The sequence below is a fragment of the Theropithecus gelada genome, chromosome 2, assembly GCF_003255815.1.
Source record: "Theropithecus gelada isolate Dixy chromosome 2, Tgel_1.0, whole genome shotgun sequence".
In the NCBI taxonomy this organism is placed as follows: domain Eukaryota; kingdom Metazoa; phylum Chordata; class Mammalia; order Primates; family Cercopithecidae; genus Theropithecus; species Theropithecus gelada.
This window is the reverse complement of record NC_037669.1, coordinates 104,837,563-104,857,541: the sequence shown is the minus strand read 5'-3', so window position 1 is coordinate 104,857,541 and position 19,979 is coordinate 104,837,563. Positions and strand designations below refer to the sequence as shown.

The 19,979-nt window shown below is 41.6% G+C and overlaps 1 protein-coding gene across 2 annotated transcripts in view; it reads left to right on the top strand.

Annotated features, from left to right (window-relative positions):
• Window positions 1-19,979, top strand: part of SENP2 (SUMO specific peptidase 2) — a 50,811-nt gene that overhangs the window by 28,323 nt on the left and 2,509 nt on the right. For both annotated transcript variants that reach the window (XM_025375000.1, XM_025375001.1), the window contains exons 7-16: window positions 744-847; window positions 3,492-3,586; window positions 4,465-4,516; window positions 5,187-5,250; window positions 6,428-6,601; window positions 9,317-9,448; window positions 10,837-11,040; window positions 13,601-13,680; window positions 16,101-16,185; window positions 18,453-18,548. In XM_025375000.1, the coding sequence (XP_025230785.1) occupies window positions 744-847; window positions 3,492-3,586; window positions 4,465-4,516; window positions 5,187-5,250; window positions 6,428-6,601; window positions 9,317-9,448; window positions 10,837-11,040; window positions 13,601-13,680; window positions 16,101-16,185; window positions 18,453-18,548 (1,086 nt within the window). The remainder of the gene's footprint in view (window positions 1-743; window positions 848-3,491; window positions 3,587-4,464; window positions 4,517-5,186; window positions 5,251-6,427; window positions 6,602-9,316; window positions 9,449-10,836; window positions 11,041-13,600; window positions 13,681-16,100; window positions 16,186-18,452; window positions 18,549-19,979) is intronic.

The following is a 19,979-nucleotide window of genomic DNA, read 5'->3' as shown; positions in this document are numbered from 1 at the left end:
GAAACCCACAAGAAAACCTCTCCTGGAAGCTCATGGGATATAGGTGATGGGAATTTTGAGGAGGAGACACATTTCTGAATCTTCAACCTATTGCTGCTATTTAAATCAAGGGACCTGATGAGATTATTCAGGGAAGGAATGTAGTGCAAGAAGAGATATGGGCAAAACCATCAGTATGATGTAGGCAGAAGGAATAATCTGCAGTGGAGACAGAGAAAAAAGAATCAGAAGAACTTATTGTCTAGGAAGGCAAGGCAGGTCAGCAGGGTGAAATGCTGAAGAAAGATCAAGTAACATAAGGACTGGAAAAGTGTCTGTTCAATGTAGCCATAGAGGTTACTGGTGATGTTGGTGAGGCCAATTCATTTTGGAAGCTGCATGTTCTCGTTATGCATGTGGATGATTTCTGCTGAGTTTTTTTGTAGTTAACCTAATTCTGTTCAACCCAGTTCTGTCAAAAACCTAGATGCCATCAGAATTTAGCAGATAACATGAATAAAGTGGCCTGGAGAGCAGTGGCCCATCTAAATGGGATAGCCCTACATAGCTATAGATTGTGGATTCAGTTGATTGAAGGAGGCCAGATTTTTTGATTTTTAAAAAATGTATAAAGTTAGTAATTCATTCAAAGAAATATTAAAAACACAGTGCTGGCAAATAAAACACATCTATGGGTTACATTTGGCCTTTTAATTATAAATTTAATGTGCTGGTACTTATCTAACATGCTTTCTTTTATTTAGGGTGTTCAAAAAGAGGAAAGAGAGAAGTACCGAAGGTTATTGGAACGACTTAAAGAAAGTGGTCATGGAAACTCTGTCTGTCCTGTAACTTCAGGTTATCACAGGTAACAATGAGCTAATAGATAATGCTTTGCTAGGCTCTTTTTTTGGTTTGTTTTTGGAGAAAGTATTGGTGGGAAGGGCTTTATTGAAAGAAGAGGTTAAACCTGAGAGAACTAGCCCTGTCATTTGCCTGGATATTTATCTAGTAATGGATAATATGTAACAGTGGTTTGCAAAGTAAAATTTTATGTTACCTGTAGGACCCTTTGTTGAAGTAAACTTTTACTTTAAACTCTTATATAAAAAAGTAGATCACTGGTTGAAGTAGGTCTCCCAGGAGGCAGAGAGTTTCTTCAACCTTCCCAGCATACATTTCCCACAATCTCTCTCTCTGCCTCCCTTCCCCACCCTGCTCCTGCCCATCTCTCCATTTCTCCCATCTCCCTTCCTTCCTTCCTTTCTCCTTCACCTCCTCACAGTCTTTCTTTTTGTCTTTTTTCCTTCCCCCGCCTCACCCCCACCCCATGAGACACACCTAGTCCCTGTGGCAGCATAGAGATTGAATCTTAGCACATTTGGAAACCCGCTAGAGGCAAGATTAAAGTCTCCCAGGTCATAAGAATTTTCCTTATAATACAGCTTGTTAATTAAATACTCTAATGATTTGAGCAAATATTAATAGATGAGAGTGACAGAGGGAAGTGATATCTGGCCTTGTATTTGCCTATGAAAGGAGGACAAAAAATGTGTGAGCTCAGGATTGAGGTACACTGGGTAATTCTAACAAGTGGTGTGAGAAAACACAGGGATCCCAGAAATTATATAAATAGCAAATTGAAGGTTAAAAAGTCACGCAATACTATCTAGCTTTTTTTTTTTTTTTTTGAGATAGAGTTTCACTCTTTTTTTTTCTTTTTTCTTTTGAGATGGAGTCTCGCTGTGTCACCCAGGCTGGAGTGCAATGGCATGATCTTAGCTCACTGTAACCTCCACCTCCCAGGTTCAAGCGATTCTTCTGCCTCAGCCTCCTTAGTAGCTGGGATTACAGGCGCGCACCACTATGCCTGGCTAATTTTTTGTATTTTTAGTGGGGACGGGGGTTTCACCATGTTGGTCAGACTGGTCTTGAACTCCTGACCTCATGATCTGCTCGCCTCGGCCTCCCATAGTACTGGATTACAGGCATGAGCCACTGTGCCTGGCTGGAGTTTCACTCTTGTTGCCCAGGCTGGAGTGCAATGATGCAATCTCGGCTCACTGCAACCTCCATCTCCTGGGTTCAAGTAATTCTCCTGCCTCAGCCTCCTGAGTAGCTGGAATTACAGGCGTCCGCCACCATACCCAGCTAATTTTTTGTATTTTTGGTAGAGACGGGGTTTCGCCATGTTGGCCAGACCGGTCTCGAACACCTGACCTCAGGTGATCCGCCCGCCTCAGCTTCCCAGAGTGCTGGGATTACAGGCGTGAGCCACCACACCCGGCCTACTATCTAGCTTTTGAATGCAGAAATAACAGATTATTTGAGAATAATCAGTTGTGAACTTTTAAAAAAAATTCTTTAGATTTAGTCAGAATGTCAGTATTTTCTCCATTTTGAGCAGCCACATGTTGGAAGCAGCAGTATGTTTAATGATCTCTTGGCTTTGTCATGTTGGCAAAACCTTCAAACTATTTATGCTTTTGAAAGTTCCTGCTTTTGGCCGGGCGCGATGGCTCACACCTGTAATCCCAGCGCTTTGGGAGACTGAGACCGGTGGGTCACTGGAGGTCAGGACTTCGAGACCAGCCTGACCAACATGGCGAAACTCCATCTCTACTAAAAATACAAAAATTAACCAGGTGTAGTGGTGGGCGCCAGTAATCCCAGTTATTTGGGAGGCTGAGGCAGGAGAATTGCTTGAACCCAGGAGGTGGAGATTTCAGTGAGCCGAGATCATATCACTGCACTCCAGCCTGGGTGACAGTGTGAGACTCCGTCTCAAAAACAAAAAACAAAAAAAAGAGTTCTTGCTTTTATTTTTTTCTATTTTTTAAATTTTTAAATTTTTTATTTTTTGAGATGGGGTCTCCCTCTGTCACCCAGGCTGGAGTGCAGTGGCTCCATCTCCGCTCACTGCAACCTCTGCCTCTCGGGTTCAAGCAATTCTCCTGCCTCAGCCCCCTGAGTAGCTGGGATTACAGGCGCGTGCCACCATGCCCAGCTAATTTTTTTTTGTTTGTTTTTAGTAGAGACGGGGTTTCAGCATGTTGGTCAGGCTGGTCTCGAACTCCTGACCTCGTGATCCCCCCGCCTCGGCCTCCCAAAGTGCTGGGATTACAGGCGTGAGCCACCACGCCTGGCTGAGTTCTTGCTTTTAATGTATTGTTTCAGGATCAATGTAAATATATAGCTTAAAAAGTTTTTTATCTTTTAATCTGAGTTTTGTCACACTGAGATTTTTTGGTTAATGCGTCACTGGGGATTCAGAACCTCTGATTTTACAAATAGAGAAACTGGAGTTCAGGTAACTTGGCTGAAATATTATTAGAATCAGGATTAGACTCCTTTTATCCTAGTCCCATGTAGTTGTTTCCTTTCTGTTATAATTTGATATAATTGGATAGTCAATCACCCCTATTTGGAGAAGCTTGCTGGACAGAGATAATGCATATTAATGATACACTTTGCTTTTGTATCTGATCTCCCTCGCTTTTTGTGTTTCTAAGTTCTCAAAGAAGTCAGATGGACACATTAAAGACCAAAGGCTGGGGGGAAGAGCAAAATCACGGAGTCAAGACAACTCAGTTTGTTCCAAAACAATGTGAGTTCCTAGATTTAGCCTTGTCTTAATAATTGACCTTATTTCATGTTACAGTGTTCATATGAGGTAGAAAATTGACATTCAAGTGTAGATGGTGTACCAAAATACTGTCAAATCTCACGGCGTTGGGCCAGGCATGGTGGCTCACGCCTGTAATCCCAGCACTTTGGGAGGCCGAGGCAGGTGGATCACCTGAGGTCAGGAGTTCAAGACCAGCCTGGACAACATGGTAAAACCGCATCTCTACTAAAAATACAAAAATTAGCCAGGCATGGTGACACTTGCCTGTAATCCCAGCTACTTGGGAGGCTGAGGCAGTAGAATCGCCTGAACCTGGGAGGTGGATGTTGCAGTGAGCCAAGATCACACCACTGCACTCCAGCCTGGGCGACAGCGAGACTCTGTCTCAAAAAAAAAAAAAAAAAAAAACCTCACAGCATTGACTGGGGCTTATCTAGGAGTTTAGTAGAACAGCTGTTTCAAGGTGAAGTAGATTCATAACATGGCTCTGGATAATTATCCTTAAGCTGCTAGATAGTAGCAACTCTTTTGTGAGCTGAAATTTTATTATATTCCCTATATAACAATTTCATTATATTTCTCCACTTACTGTCCACTAAATGACAGCCTACCAAATGAGCAGATATCACTCAGTTTATAGTAAAGATTATATTTAAACAACAAAGATATGTAGCAAAGATATGTATGCATTTTTTAAGGCAACTTAGTGTATAGGGAGGCTAGTGTCTTTGGAATTCACTGTAGCATTTCAATGTAGAGGAATGTCTTGACATTGTGGAAACTCTGTAAGCTGAAATTCTAACTATATTATTCATTAATGAAGGAAACATTTAATCTTTTCTTTACCATCCTCACAGATAGACTTGTTGAAACAAGGGGACCTCTATGTTCATTGAGAAGTGAAAAGAGGTACGTATATTCAGTTCATTCTTTTAATATATATTTTCTTATTTTCTAAGCCGTATTTATGAGTAAGCAGTTCTGAGGAACTGTGAACTCTCTTGAGTTCTGGTAGTTGGTCAGCATATTTCGGTAGATAGGTAGCTAGCTCTTGTGTCAGATGCCCACCCTAGCCTGGTGGGTTGGGGGGTGCCCTTTATCTCTCAGGCATCAGTGGTTGGGAGAAACACATGCTTCTTAGATGGGAGTTTGGTTGGTGTGGGGATGTCTAGTGATCAGTGTTTTTAGGATAGGAACAGTAAAGGCAGCTCTGCATGCTTTAGGATTTTGGGATGATGGTTTACAGCAGAGTTTGTAAACTGTGGCCCATGGGCCAAATCTGGTCTACTTACCTATTTTTGTATAGTAAATTTCTACTGGAACATGCGAATTCATTTACATACGATCTATGGCTGCTTTTAAATTACAGTGGCAGAGTTGCCACGATGTGCCCAAGACCATAAAACCTGCCAAGCCTAAAATACCGTCTGTTCCTTTTCAGAAAAGTTTGTCAACTCTTGGTTTAGAGTATTGTATAAACTCAAGGCAATTTTTATTTACAAATTATGAAATCTTATTTCTAAAACTAGGATGTAAGTCATCTAGCAGAAGTCTGTCATCTCTCAATTTGTTTCCTTAGGTGTTCAAAGGGGAAAATTTCTGATACGGAGAAGATGATCGGAATCAGATTTGAAAATGAAAGTGTAAGTGAAAATCCCCGTTACATTTGATATCTGTGTTCTTACATAACTTATGTTTTGGTGCCCATGAAAAGCAAGAGAAAGCATATATATATATGTGTTACTTTGATTGTTAATTCTGTTGTTTTTCTTTAAAAAAGCAGCAAGCCAGCCAGGCACAGTGGCTCATACCTGTAATACCAGAACTTTGGGAGGCCAAGGCAGAAGGATCACTTGAGCCCAGGAGTTTGAGACCAGCCTGGGCAACATAGTGAGACTGTCTCCACAAAAAAATTTAAAACTTAGCCAGGCATGGTGGCACATCTGTAGTCCCAGCTACTCGAGAAGCTAAGGTGGGAGGATCGCTTGAGCCCAAGAGGTCAAGGCTGCAGTGGGCTGTGATCACACCACTGCACTCTAGCCTGGGTGACACAGTGAGACTCTGTCTCCAAAAAAAAAAAAAAAAAAGGCAACAAAGCAACAGGAAACATTGAAAATACACAACTTTTTTCTGCCTTCTGAGTTGTTGGAGTTTTGCCTCTACAGTAGCCACCTTTGTTTATGAGAGACCAACCTGCCTCCATACCAACACATTACCTACATTTTATGGCTTCTTAGGGAGAATTTCTTAAAAGTCATACATCTCTGGAAAGAGATGATATGTTCTGGGGTGCTGGCAGAATTCTATTTGTTTACCACAATTGTGGTTATATAGGTGTTCATTTTACAAAAATGAAGTAAGTGGTACGTTAATGTTTTGTGCATTTTCTGTCATATAAAATGACTTTTTACAAAGATGAACTAGAACCAAGTTTAGTTACGGTAAAGATAGTAGGGATTTATTCTGAGTGATGGGATTGTGGGTCATATTTTTTGCTGTTTAAAACTTTCATAATATCTTTTAAACATACTGTTTTTAATTGTGATAGGAGAACTGAAAATACTTTTCTTGCTACTTCCAGGGAAGGTGGTGAGTGTTCTCTTTCATGGTTTGTAACTGAGGGTCCTGTGAGGCCTAGGTCTGGAGCTTTTTTTGTTCCCCCTTGCAGGGACAGACAGATATGGTAAATCTGCTCACTTGGGGGATTTGCTAATTCTCTTTTCTTTCACATTAGTGGCAGTTTTATATTTCATGTGTAATCCGTGTTTATATTTGCAAGTATCAAACACGTCAGTAGAATTTAGATACTTTTTTGATCAGAGGAAGGGATACCAACTGGAGCCCGACCTATCAGAAGAAGTGTCGGCCCGACTCCGCCTGGGCAGCGGAAGCAATGGCTTACTCAGGAGGAAAGTGTCAATTGAGACAAAGGAAAAGAATTGCTCAGGCAAAGAGAGGGACAGAAGAACGGACGATCTCCTTGAACTCACAGAGGTATTGTTCTTTGTATTGATCCTAAAAAGAGGCATGTCTTTAAATAACCTCAGTTATTCTAAACTTGAATATTTTGTTTTGAGGACTTTCTCCAGACTAGAGATGAATGTATGAAAACAAATCAGGGCCGGGCGCGGTGGCTCAAGCCTGTAATCCCAGCACTTTGGGAGGCCGAGACGGGCGGATCACGAGGTCAGGAGATCGAGACCATCCTGGCTAATACGGTGAAACCCCGTCTCTACTAAAAAATACAAAAAACTAGCCGGGCGAAGTGGCGGGTGCCTGTAGTCCCAGCTACTTGGGAGGCTGAGGCAGGAGAATGGCGTGAACCCGAGAGGAGGAGCTTGCAGTGAGCTGAGATCCGGCCACTGCACTCCAGCCTGGGTGACAGAGCAAGACTCCGTATCAAAAAAAAAAAAAAAAAAAAAAAAAAGAAAACAAATCAGGTCCATAGTCTGTTTATTCACTTTGACTACATTGATCTTTAGTGAATCATGATCATTAGTGGCCTAAGGAATCAGATTGATATTTAGCAAATGTGAGTCAACATAATCATCTCATATCTTGGAATACAACAGATTCTTTGTAAATTCTAACCTTCAAATCTGTTGAGTTATATAGTATGGGTTTGGCATTAGGAATAAGTTCATTGCATTTTTTTAAAAAGTGGTTACAGTTTACTAAAATGCCCCTTTTGCTGATTATTGCATTTGAAAATAATAAAAACTTACAGAACATGAAGAATGAAGGTAGTTAAAATTCTTATTTTAAAGATGTGCCACATCTTGGCTTCCTCTACAATGTTGCCCTAGTAGGCAAATCTCTTGAATACTTACTGTTATATTGGGCATGCAGGTGGAGAGAGAGAGATCCATAAAATAGTGAAGCTATCTGCTGGGGGAGGAAGCATATATTTAGAAGAAAATAATTTCTTCTTCTTTTTTTTTTTTTTTTGAGATGGAGTTTCACTCTTGTTGCCCAGGCTGGAGTGCAGTGGCGCGATCTTAGCTCACTGCAACCTCTGCCTCCTGGGTTCAGGTGATTCTCCTGGCTCAGCCTCCCAAGTAGCTGGGATTACAGGCACCTGCCACCACGCCCAGCTAATTTTTGTATTTTAAGTAGAGACTGGGTTTCACCGTGTTGGCCAGGCAGGTCTCGAACTCCTGACCTTAGGTGATTTACCCACCCGCCTGCCAATGTGCTGGGATTGTAGGCGCGAGTCCCTGCCCCGGGCCTAGAGGAAAATAATTTCTATTGGGTTAATGGATTTAGTTTTGTATCCTAAATAATGCATTTATCTGCATAATTCTTTAGTATGATGAAGCCATTTATTCCATAAGGAGTCAATTGCTAATTGCTGCCTGGTTTCCAAGTTTCTGCCTGTTTGCTTATTCTCTTCATGTCAAAAAGGATGGTATAACCCCTTAGATGTCCTAATCTTATTTTGATGTTTTATTTACTTATTTTTAAGATGGAGTCTCGCTCTGTCGCCAGGCTGGAGTGCAGCGGCACGATCTCAGCTTACTGCAACCTCTGCCTCCCAGGTTCAGGTGATTCTTCTGCCTCAGCCTCCTGAGTAGCTGGGACTATAGATGCGTGCCACCATGCCCAGCTAATTTTTGTCTTTTTAGTAGAGACGGGGTTTCACCATGCTGGCCAGGCTGACCTCATGATCCACCCGTCTTGGCTTCCCAAAGTGCTGGGATTACAGGCGTGAGCCACCGCACCCAGCCTATTTTGATGTTTTAAAAGTTTAAAGGAGAGAATGGGTGCAGTGGCTCACGCCTGTAATCCCAGCACTTTGGGAGGCTAAGGCAGGCAGATCACTTGAGGTCAGGAGTTCAAGACCAGCCTGGCCAACATGGTGAAACCTCATCTTTACTAAAAATACAAAAAAAATAGCTGGCATGGTGGTACGCACCTATAATTCCAGCTAATCAGGAGACAGAGGCACAAAAATCGCTTGAACCCGGGAGGCAGAGATTGCAGTGAGGTGAGATCATGCAACTGCGCTCCAGCTTGGGTGACAAAGTGAGACTCTGTCTCAAAAAAAAAATAAAAGTTTAAAGTGGAAATCAGGATTTTAGTATTATGAAGGGAGCAAAGGCCGGGAAATTAGACACACCTGGGTTCAAATCTTTGTTCTACCTTTTAATAATTATATGACTTTGAATATGTAAAATAAATTCTGTTTTCTTCTCTATAAAATGGTAATAATATCTTCCCCACTAATATGGATTAATGATGTGCTTCAAGCATCTAACACCATGTTTGGCTCATAGTGGTCAATACATAGTAGTAGGATAATTGAGACCATACTTTAGATGTAAATATTATTATTATTGTTTCCACAAGCTAATAAGTGAACCAGCATTTGTTGTATTAGTAAGATTGCTTTGTAGTTACAAGTTAAAATATTTTCAGGGTTGGTGTGGTGGCTCATGCCTATAATCTCAGCACTTTGGGAGGCCAAGGCGGGTATTGCTTGAGCCCAGGAGTTTGCAACCAACTTGGGCAATATAATGAGGCCCCATCTCTGTTACTAAAAAATAAGAAAAAAATGTTTTCATACTATAGTTTAGTAAGTCTTTGATAGTATATTTTTCTCAAGAGTCAGGTGTTGCCGAGATGAAAAACTTTTTTCAGTCTCAGAGTTTTCAATAACTAATAATGGGTTCTATATTAAAATAACAATTTCTGGACTTTCTAATTCAGGACATGGAAAAGGAAATCAGTAATGCCCTAGGCCATGGCCCACAGGATGAAATCCTAAGTTGTGCTTTCAAATTGCGAATTACTCGAGGAGATATTCAGACATTAAAGAACTATCACTGGCTCAATGATGAAGTAAGTTGTATTCCCTCCCCCTTTTGGCCATCATTAATTTTAACTATTTATTTATTATCTGTAATCAAAGTGACTTCTACCCAGTTATAAGAGGTTGGTAAAGCAACTCTTAGTTATAATTAAAACAAAAACATCTTAAATCTTAAAAAGATGATTAGTTCTGATTTTCTGCCTTTAATTAGCAATATTTCCCTTTTCTGCATCTGTACTTTATTGCATCCACCACTCCATTTACTGGTCTTCAGTAAACCCTGGGTACAACTGATGAATGGGAGGAAGCAGCAAGTGATACTGTAATTTAGGTGAATTCTTATAGTAGCTGTTTTTTTGTTTTTGTTTTTTGTTTTTGAGACAGAGTTTCGCTCTTGTTGTCCAGGCTGGAGTGCAATGGTGCAGTCTTGGCTCCATGCAACCTCCACCTCCTGGGTTTAAGTGATTCTCCTACCTCAGCCTCCCAAGTAGCTGGGATTACAGGCATGCACCACCACGCCCGGCTAATTTTGTATTTTTAGTAGAGACAGGGTTTCTCCATGTTGGTCAGGCTGGTCTCAAACTCTGGACCTCAGGTGATCTGCCCACCTTGGCCTCCCAAAGTGCTGGGATCACAGGCGTGAGGCACCACGCCTGGCCTGTTTTATTTTTTGAGTAATAAAGGGATATATTGATTACTATATACTGTATGTATTTTTCTTTATTTGAGTGATAGCTGAAAAATTTTGCCTAACTTGTCATCTTGTATCCTTATTACATTTAGCAGAAGCTAACTCTTAAGTTCTTTGACAATTTTCTGGTGGGTTCTTTCCCGAACTGTTTAGCCCCTGCATCTTCTCTCTTTGAGGGAAATCCCCTATGACTAGTTACTTATAAACACATTCTTTGAAAACAGGAATGTTTTGTTTTACATTATAATGTAATTTGTTTATTGTAGAACATTTGGAAAATACAGGAAAAGTAAAAAATATTACTGTTCAAAAGTACCACCACTTAAAGATAAATAAAATGTTAATATTTTGGTGTATGTCCTTCCAGTTTATATTTTAAAATTGAAGTCTAATTTTTATATAGTAAAATTCACTTACTGTTAATATTTCTGCATTTTTTTGCTGTGTTACAGTTATGTAGATCTTTTCATTATTGCACAGACTTTCTTCCTGGATTCCATCTTCTGGCCGTTAAGTGTTACTTACATGCCTTAAAAGTACAGTTTCATTCCATTTTCATGTGTTCCATTTTGCACTGATCACTTTTTTCCCTGTCTTCTACTATAGAGAGTCCTTTTATCCCCTTCTTTAGTACCTTACCTTCGAATTCATCCTTATTCAGGTAGAAATTTAGTTTTGATAATATATTTGCCATGTTCCAACTTTTGCTCCCTTGGTATTTTGTAGGTCATTAATTTTTACATGAATCTTCTGGTGGAAAGAAATAGAAAGCAAGGCTATCCAGCACTTCATGTATTTAGTACTTTCTTCTATCCTAAATTAAAGTCTGGGGGTTACCAAGCAGTGAAACGATGGACCAAAGGGGTAAATCTCTTTGAACAAGAAATTATTCTGGTGCCTATTCATCGGAAGGTACATTGGAGCCTGGTGGTGAGTCGAGAGGGTTAATGGTTAATTGTTGGACTTTGGATAAAGACCATTTTTTAAAAATAATGCTGCCCTTTTCTGCCCTGTGTATAAAGGCCAGTAGTATATATTATAAGCATGCCCTGCAGAGTCTCTTTTTATTTTTTTTTTTTTTTAATGTCTCCTCCTTCACCCAACCCTTTTTAGTTCTTATTTATTCTTTAAAAAATTTTATATTTATTTTATTTTACTATTTTTTAAAATTAGAGACTAGGTTTTGCTGTGTTACCCAGGCTGGAGAGAATTGGTGTGATCATAGCTCATTGCAGCCTGGAAGTCCTGGACTTAGGTGGTCCTCCTGCCTCAGCCTCCTGAGTGACTAGGACTACAGGCATGGTCCATCATGCTTGGCTAATTTTATTTATTTACTTATTTGGCAAGATGGAGTCTTGCTATGTTGTCCTGGTTGGTATCCAACGCCTGGCCTCAAGTGGTTCTCCTGCCTCAGTTTTCAAAGTACTGGTATTACAGGTGTGAGCCACCATGCCTGGCCTTTTTTTCTTTTTCTTTTTCTTTTTTTTAATTTTTATTTTTAGAGACAGGGTCTCATTCTGCCACCCAAGCTGGAGTATAGTGGCACAACCATAGCTCACTGTAACCTCACCTCCTGGGCACAAGTGATCCTCTCACTTTAGCCTCCCAGGTAGCTGGGACTACAGATGTGCACCACTATGCCTGGCTAATTTTTTAAAATTCATTTTTAATTTTTTTGTAGAGACAGAGTCTTGTTTTTTTTTTGCCCAAGCTAGTCTCAAGCTCCTGGCTTTAAGTAGTCCTCCCACCTCAGCCTCTCAAAATGATGGGTGAGCCGCCGCACCGGGCCTCCTTTTTAGTTCTTGAGTTGAACAACTTAGTAACCTACAAGACAAAGCCCTTGAACTTGAGGAGCTTTCTTTTTTATTTATTTAATTATTTTATTTATTTATTTATTTTTTTTTGAGATGGAGTCTTGCTCTGCCTCCCAGGCTGGAGTGCGATGGCGCAATCTCAGCTCACTGCAACCTCCACCTCCTGGGTTCAAGCGATTCTCCTGCGTCAGCCTCCTGAGTAGCTGGGATTACAGGTGTGGGCCACCGTACCTGGCTAATTTTTGTATTTTCAGTAGAGACGGAGTTTCACCATCTTGGTCAGACTGGTCTTGAACTCCTGACCTCGTGATCCACCACCTCAACCTCCCAAAGTGCTGGGATCATAGGTGTGAGCCACCTTACCCGGGCGAGGAGCTTTCATTTTTAATAGGAAAGAGTCTTAGTACACATAAGGGTTATTATATTTATTTAGTTTTGTTTACAAGATAGTACAGGTTTATTGTAGAAAAATGCACTTATAAGGCCAGTTGTGGTGGCTCATGCCTATAATCCCAGACTTTGGGAGGCCAAGGCAGGAGGGGTTGCTTGAGCCTAAGAGTTTGAGACCAGCCTGGGCAACATGGAAAGACCCTGTCTATATACAAATTTAAAAATTTGCTGGGCATGGTGGTACACACCTATGGTCCCAGCTACTTGGGAGGCTGAGGTGGAAGATTCCCTGAGCCCAGGAGGTTAAGGCTGCAGTGAGCTGTGATCACACCACTGCACTCCAGCCTGGGTGACAGAGTGAGATCTTGTCTCAAAAAAAAGAAAGTCTCATCACTCTGAGAGGACCACTAATTTTTTAACTTAAAAATACACTTTTTTACTAAAGTTACATAAGATATATATATATATATATATATTTTTTTTTTTTTTTTTGAGACAGAGTCTCGCTCTGTCCCCCAGGCTGGAGTGCAGTGGCGCGATCTCGGCTCACTGCAAGCTCCGCCTCCCGGGTTCCTGCCATTCTCCTGCCTCAGCCTCCCGAGTAGCTGGGACTACAGGCGCCCGCCACCTCGCCCGGCTAGTTTTTTGTATTTTTTAGTAGAGACGGGGTTTCACCGTGTTAGTCAGGATGGTCTCGATCTCCTGACCTCGTGATCCGCCCGTCTCGGCCTCCCAAAGTGCTGGGATTACAGGCTTGAGCCACCGCGCCCGGCCATAAGATATATTTTTAACTAAAAAAAATTTTAATACATGTACCAATATAAGTGGATATCGTTTTTCTTTTTTTTTTCTGAGACAGTCTCGCTGTAACCCAGGCTAGAGTACAGTAGCACAATCTCGTCTCGCTGCAGCCTCTGCCTCCCAGATTCAAGTGATTCTCCTGCCTCAGCTTCCTGAGCAGCTAGGACTACAGGCGCGTGCCACCACACCCGACTAATTTTTGTATTTTTCAGTAGAGACAGGGTTTCACCATGTTGGTCAGGCTGGTCTCAAACTCCCGACCTCATGATCCGCCTGCCTCGGCCTCCCAAAGTGCTGGGATTACAGGTGTGAGCCACCATGCCTGGCCCTGGATTTCTAAGATACATAATACATTTTTTATGTATCTTAGAAATCCATTTATATTGTTACATGTACTTTTTAAAAGATGCTTTTATTTTTGGAAGTAAAATTCTCACTCCTCTTACATTTAAAATGTTTCTGGATGTTATCTTTTTCCATTATAGGTGATAGACCTAAGAAAAAAGTGTCTTAAATACCTGGATTCTATGGGACAAAAGGGCCACAGGATCTGTGAGATTCTCCTGTAAGTAAAGGTTGAAAACCTCACTACCCCCTGTTGAGGTGATCTCTCTTCTATCTCATCCTAGGAAGCTGTGTGGATGGTAGTCTAATATATAGTTAAGGCTATTTCAGGACTTAGAATGCATTTTATTTTTTTTGGTCTAAAAATAATAGCTGATTGCAACTGAGAAAACATGTTTAGTAGCATCACTGAAAACAAGTTTGTCATGTATTATGATGTAAAATAGATCTTATTAGAATCCTGTGATTTGCATTAGATTTCTTTGGGATTGATGCATTATTCTGAATGTTCTAAGGAGCTGTTAGTTGGGGAGTGTTAGTCCTCCAAATTCTTAAGCCCACTCATACCTTTATGCTTTCCATGAGAGTTGAGTTTATCTCAGAACCCAGGGGCGATGTTTAAAGTGTGTGGTTTCAGGGGACTGTTCCAAATAGTAATTGCTGTAATAGAAACCGGTCTTTAAAGCATAGCTACTTCTTAGCTAGGTAAAGTAGTGACATGAGTTAAGTGAGAAAATGCATCAGTAAGATGGGTCCATTTTTCCTTTTCTGCTCACTAGAAGCAATGAAGTTCCTTCTTTTAACTTTTACTAAGGACAAATTAAGCTTGTGAAGAAAAGCTGTTGCTAACAATAATTCAATATTGTTTAGTATAAAAGGTTATTTTTTTTTTTTTTTTTTTTTTTGAGACGGAGTCTTGCTCTGTAGCCCGGGCTGGAGTGCAGTGGCCGGATCTCAGCTCACTGCAAGCTCCGCCTCCCGGGTTTGCGCCATTCTCCTGCCTCAGCCTCCGGAGTAGCTCGGACTACAGGCGCCCGCCACCTCGCCCGGCTAGTTTTTTGTATTTTTAGTAGAGACGGGGTTTCACTGTGTTAGCCAGGATGGTCTCGATCTCCTGACCTCGTGATCCGCCCGTCTCGGCCTCCCAAAGTGCTGGGATTACAGGCTTGAGCCACTGCGCCCGGCCTAAAAGGTTATTTTTATTTATGGTTGTTTATCTGGAATAAAAAGTATAGAGAAGACAATTCTAAAAATCGTAAGATACACCAAATTGTTTATAAAATGATTCTCTTCTAGTCTTTTCTTTGTAAGATGTGTATAAATTGTGCACACATACATTTGCGTTCATACATATACATATATTATCCCATGTATAGAAATGTTCTTACTGGGATCATACAGTATAGTTTGATGTGTTGCTTATAATAGGATTTGAAAATTCATATTTTATTACATTCATGCTGTTGTTTTTTTTTTTTTTTTTTTTTTTGAGATGGAGTCTCACTGTGTTACCCCATGCAGTGGTGCAGTCTCAGCTCACTGCAACCTCTGCCTCCTGGGTTCAAGTGATGCTCGTACCTCAGCCTGCCAAGAAGCTGGGAGTACAGGCTCCCGTCACTGTGCCCAGCTAATTTCTGAATTTTTAGTAGAGACAGGGTTTCTCCATGTTGGTCAGGCTGGTCTTGAACTCCCAACCTCAGGTGATCCGCCCGCCCCAGCCTCCCAAAATGCTGGGATTACAGGCGTGAGCCACTGTGCCCGGTGGTCTTTGGCTTTTTATCTTATTTATTTATTTATTTATTTATTTTTTGAGACAGAGTTTCACTCTTGCTGCCTAGGCTAGAGTGCAATGGCGTGATCTCGACTCACCACACCCTCCACCTCCCGGGTTCAAGCGATTCTCCTGCCTCAGCCTCCCAAGTAGCTGGGATTAAAGGCATGTGCCACCATGCCTGGCTAATTTTGTATTTTTAGTAGAGACGGGGTTTCTCCATGTTGGTCAGGCTGGTCTCAAACTCCTGGCCTCAGGTGATCCATCCGCCTCGGCCTCCAAAGTGTTGATTTACAGGCATGAGCCACTGCACCAGGCTTATGTTATTTTTTATATCTTAATTTTAGTGGGGGCATCTAATGCTTATCAACCTGATATATACTTCAACTTTTAAAAACAAGCATGTACAATTTTTATAAGCAGACCTCCCCAAATTAAATTAAAAATCCAGAAAGCCACTTTGGGAGGCTGAGGCAGGCGGGATCACAGGCTCAGGAGATCAAGACCATCCTGGCTAACATGGCGAAACCCTGTCTCTACTAAAAAAGTACAAAAAATTAGCAGGACGTGGTGGTAGGTGCCTATGGTCCCAGCTACTTAGGAGGCTAAGGCAGGAGAATGGCGTGAACCTGGGAGGGACAGGTTGCAGTGAGCTGAGATTGCGCCACTGCACTCCAGCCTGGATGACAGAGCAAGACTCCATTAAAAAAAAAAAAAAAAAGTCCAGAAAGCAGTCACGTTTTTAAAAAGCTAATGAATGTGGATTTGAGAATGGCATATCTGTGTAACATCACAAAGCCCTTTGTAACCATAATGGTTAGTTTCTGTAAGGATTTATTGTTGTATTCCTTCTTTGTTTTGCTTTTTAGTCAGTATTTACAGGATGAAAGTAAGACCAAAAGAAATACTGATCTGAATCTTTTAGAGTGGACCCATTACAGCATGAAACCACATGTGAGTGACAATCATCTATATTTGACATACTTTGTTGCATTTACTAATAGTATATTATTCATATTTGGCTCCCTTTCTGCCCTTCCTCCCTCCCTGCATACTTTTAAAGTACACATCTTTTTTTTTCTTTCTTTCTTTTTTGTAGAGATGGGATCTTGCTTTGTTGCCCAGGCTAGTCTCAAACTCCTGGCCTCCCAAAACAAAGTGCTGGGATTACAGGTGTGAGCCACTATGCCTGGCCAGAGTATACATCTTAAGAATGATCTGCTTCTAAATCTTTAGCAATTAATTTAACTAAGATGGTTGCTTAGCTTTCATCTTCTTGCGCCAAATGTAATGTTAACCATATGCTTGCATATCTCTCACAGAATTGGGGAAAAAACCCAATAAATTCAAGTTGGCTAATTTCCCTGTTGGTGCTAATGAAAGTTTACATTTCTTTTCCAAAATTTGGGAGTTTGTTTATTTAAATCTTAGGATCCCATTCCAAAAAAAGCATTTTAATTTCTTTTTTTTTTTTTTTTTTTTTTTTTTGAGACGGAGTCTCGCTCTGTCGCCCGGGCTGGAGTGCAGTGGCCGGATCTCAGCTCACTGCAAGCTCCGCCTCCCGGGTTTACGCCATTCTCCTGCCTCAGCCTCCCAAGTAACTGGGACTACAGGCGCCCGCCATCTCGCCCGGCTAGTTTTTTGTATTTTTTAGTAGAGACGGGGTTTCACCGTGTTCGCCAGGATGGTCTCGATCTTCTGACCTCGTGATCCACCCGTCTCGGCCTCCCAAAGTGCTGGGATTACAGGCTTGAGCCACCGCGCCCGGCCTCATTTTAATTTCTAAACTGAAAAATTTGGGCTGGGTGCGGTGGCTAACACCTGTAATCCCAGCACTTTGGGAGGCCAAGGTGTGCAGATCACCTGAGGTCAGGAATTTGAGACCAGCCTGGCCAACATGGCAAAGCCTTGTCACCACTAAAAATCAACTGGGTCTGGTGGCGCATGCTTATAATCCTAGCTATTCAGGAGGCTGAAGCAGGAGGATCAGTTAAACCTGGCAGGCAGAGGTTGCAGTGAGTGGAGATTGCGCCACTGCACTCCAGCCTGGGCAACAGAGCGAGACTGTCTCAAAAAAAAAAAAAGAAAAAGAAAAATTTGAAGGATAAGCTTTGAAATTTCCTAAGGAGAGCACAGATGTAAGGAAGAGTCTGTTAGGATGAATACTGTGTTCTGGTATGGGAAATGGAATAAAGCAAGCAAACTGCCTTTCTTTGTATATTGTAGTCTGTAGTTTTGTCCATTCTGTGAGAGATGCTAGGCTCAAGAGAAAAGTGTGAGGTATCTGCGTATGTATGGATGGTATGTATTTAAGCAAACTTTAAAAAATCATAATTAACTTCATTTCTTTGAATAAAAATTGAGCTTTTGTCATCTAGTGTGTTTTCCAGCAGTGGAAGCGGCCTCTCCCATATTCTTACTAACTTGTGCTACTTGTGACTGACAGCCAGAGTGTGTCAGGAACCGCCAAGATTAGGGCAACACAGGCCTGGAGAAGGTGTGAGCTCAGTGGGTTTAGAATCCACCACCTTTGGCTTATGCTCTTAGTGCTGCTTGTAGCAAGTGTTGTTTTTGCCTTAGGGCATAACTGATCTGTCAAGGCAAGATCCTGATTGGTTAAAGCCTATTCAGGAACTTCTCTTGTCTGCCTTGAAGCTGTAGGGGTCCAAAGCAGTAGTCTTATTTTCTTAGCTAGAGAAATTACATTTCTGATTGACCACACTTGGCCCTTTTTAAAATTAATAAATGCTTCTGAAATAATTCTGACTAGCATTCCCGGTAGTAAACCTCCTTTCAATCTGGTTTCTTTGAATGGGAGCTGAGATATGGAACTTTCACTTTGTTTTTTTCTTTTCTGAAAAACATTTTTCCTACGGGGTCACGCTCTCCATCTCATAGTCTGGGTTTCCAATCAAATGCAGAACCATGGAAGATTAAACACAAGAACAGAACAGAAAGGAAAAGCAGTATTCGCAAGTTACATCTTAGACCTGTGGCTTCAGTTCTCACAAGGCCTGTTTTTCCCTTGCTATGATCTATGTTTTATACCACACAGAGTAAGAATAATTGTGTTTTTTGTGTATGACAGTGTGTTTAGGTAATACCTGATTTAATATTTACCTTTATAATATTGTTTATAGCAATATTTAGAAAAAGTCCAAGGGATTTGTATATAATGATGTTTTACCCTTTCCTCCCTTCTTTTTCCTTTGTAATTTTAGGAGATTCCTCAACAGTTGAATGGGAGTGATTGTGGAATGTTTACTTGTAAATATGCAGATTATATTTCTAGGGACAAACCTATCACATTTACTCAGGTGAGTGAAGACCCTCCTCATTCATTTACTTGCTACTAAGCAAGATAAGGCACTTGGCCAGTGCCTGGCACATGTTCAGCTCTCAGTAGTAGTAGCTGGCCAGGCGTGGTGGCTCGCACCTATATTCCCAGCACTTTGGGAGGCCGAGGCAGGCGGATCACCTGAGGTTAGGAGTTCAAGACCAGCCTGGCCAACATGGTGAAACCCCATCTCTACTGAAAACACAAAAGTTAGCCAGGTGTGGTGGTGCACACCTATAATCCCAGCTACTCAGGAGACTGAGGCAGGAGAATCACTTGAACCCAGGAGGCAGAGGTCGCAGTGAGCCGAGGTCACACCAGTGCACTCCAGTCTTGGCAACAGAGCGAGACTCTGTCTCAAAAATAAATAAATAATAGTAGCTGGGCTCATGCCTGTAATCCCAGCACTTTGGGAGGCCAAGGCAGGTGGATCAGCTGAGGTCAGGAGTTCAAGACCAGCCTGACCAACATGGAGAAACCCTGTGTCTACTAAAAATACAAAATTAGCCAGGCGTGGTGGCGCATGCCTGTATTCCCAGTTACTAGGGAGGCTGAGGCAGGAGAATTGCTTGAACCCAGGAGGTGGAGGTTGTGGGGAGTCGAGATCACGCCATTGCACTCCAGCCTGGGGCAACAAAAGCAAAACTCCATCTCAAAAAAAAAAAAAAAAAAATAGTAGCTGTGCTATTCTTATTGCTGTAAATCTTGGTTTTAGCCCTACCCCTGCCAGAATCAAGGTTTGTTATTTTATCTGCTCTCAGGTTTATCCTAGTCTTTGGTACACAATGGGCACAAATTGCAAACCTCTGAACTCTGGCATTCATTGGTTCCTGTGTATTATTATTTCTAGCCAAAGAAAGAGGTATGTCAGTATTTAATAGCAAGGGAAAAACAGGCCTGTGAGCACTGAAGTCACAGGTCTAAGATGTAACTTGTGAATACTGCTCTTCCTTTCTGTTCTGCTCTTTTGTTTGTTTAATTCTCCATGGCTCTGCATTTGATTGGAAACTCAAGTATGTTGGGAATTCTTGAGAATTTGTAACAGTGGATTCTCAACCTTTTTACAACTGAGGACAACCTCATTAAAAATATTTTTCAGGGCCGGGCGCGGTGGCTCAAGCCTGTAATCCCAGCACTTTGGGAGGCTGAGACGGGCGGATCACGAGGTCAGGAGATCGAGACCATCCTGGCTGACACGGTGAAACCCCGTCTCTACTAAAAAATACAAAAAACTAGCCGGGCGAGGTGGCGGGCGCCTGTAGTCCCAGCTACTCGGGAGGCTGAGGCAGGAGAATGGCGTGAACCCAGGAGGCGGAGCTTGCAGTGAGCTGAGATCTGGCCACTGCACTCCAACCTGGGCGACAGAGTGAGACTCCGTCTCAAAAAAAAAAAAAAAAAAAAAAAAAAAATT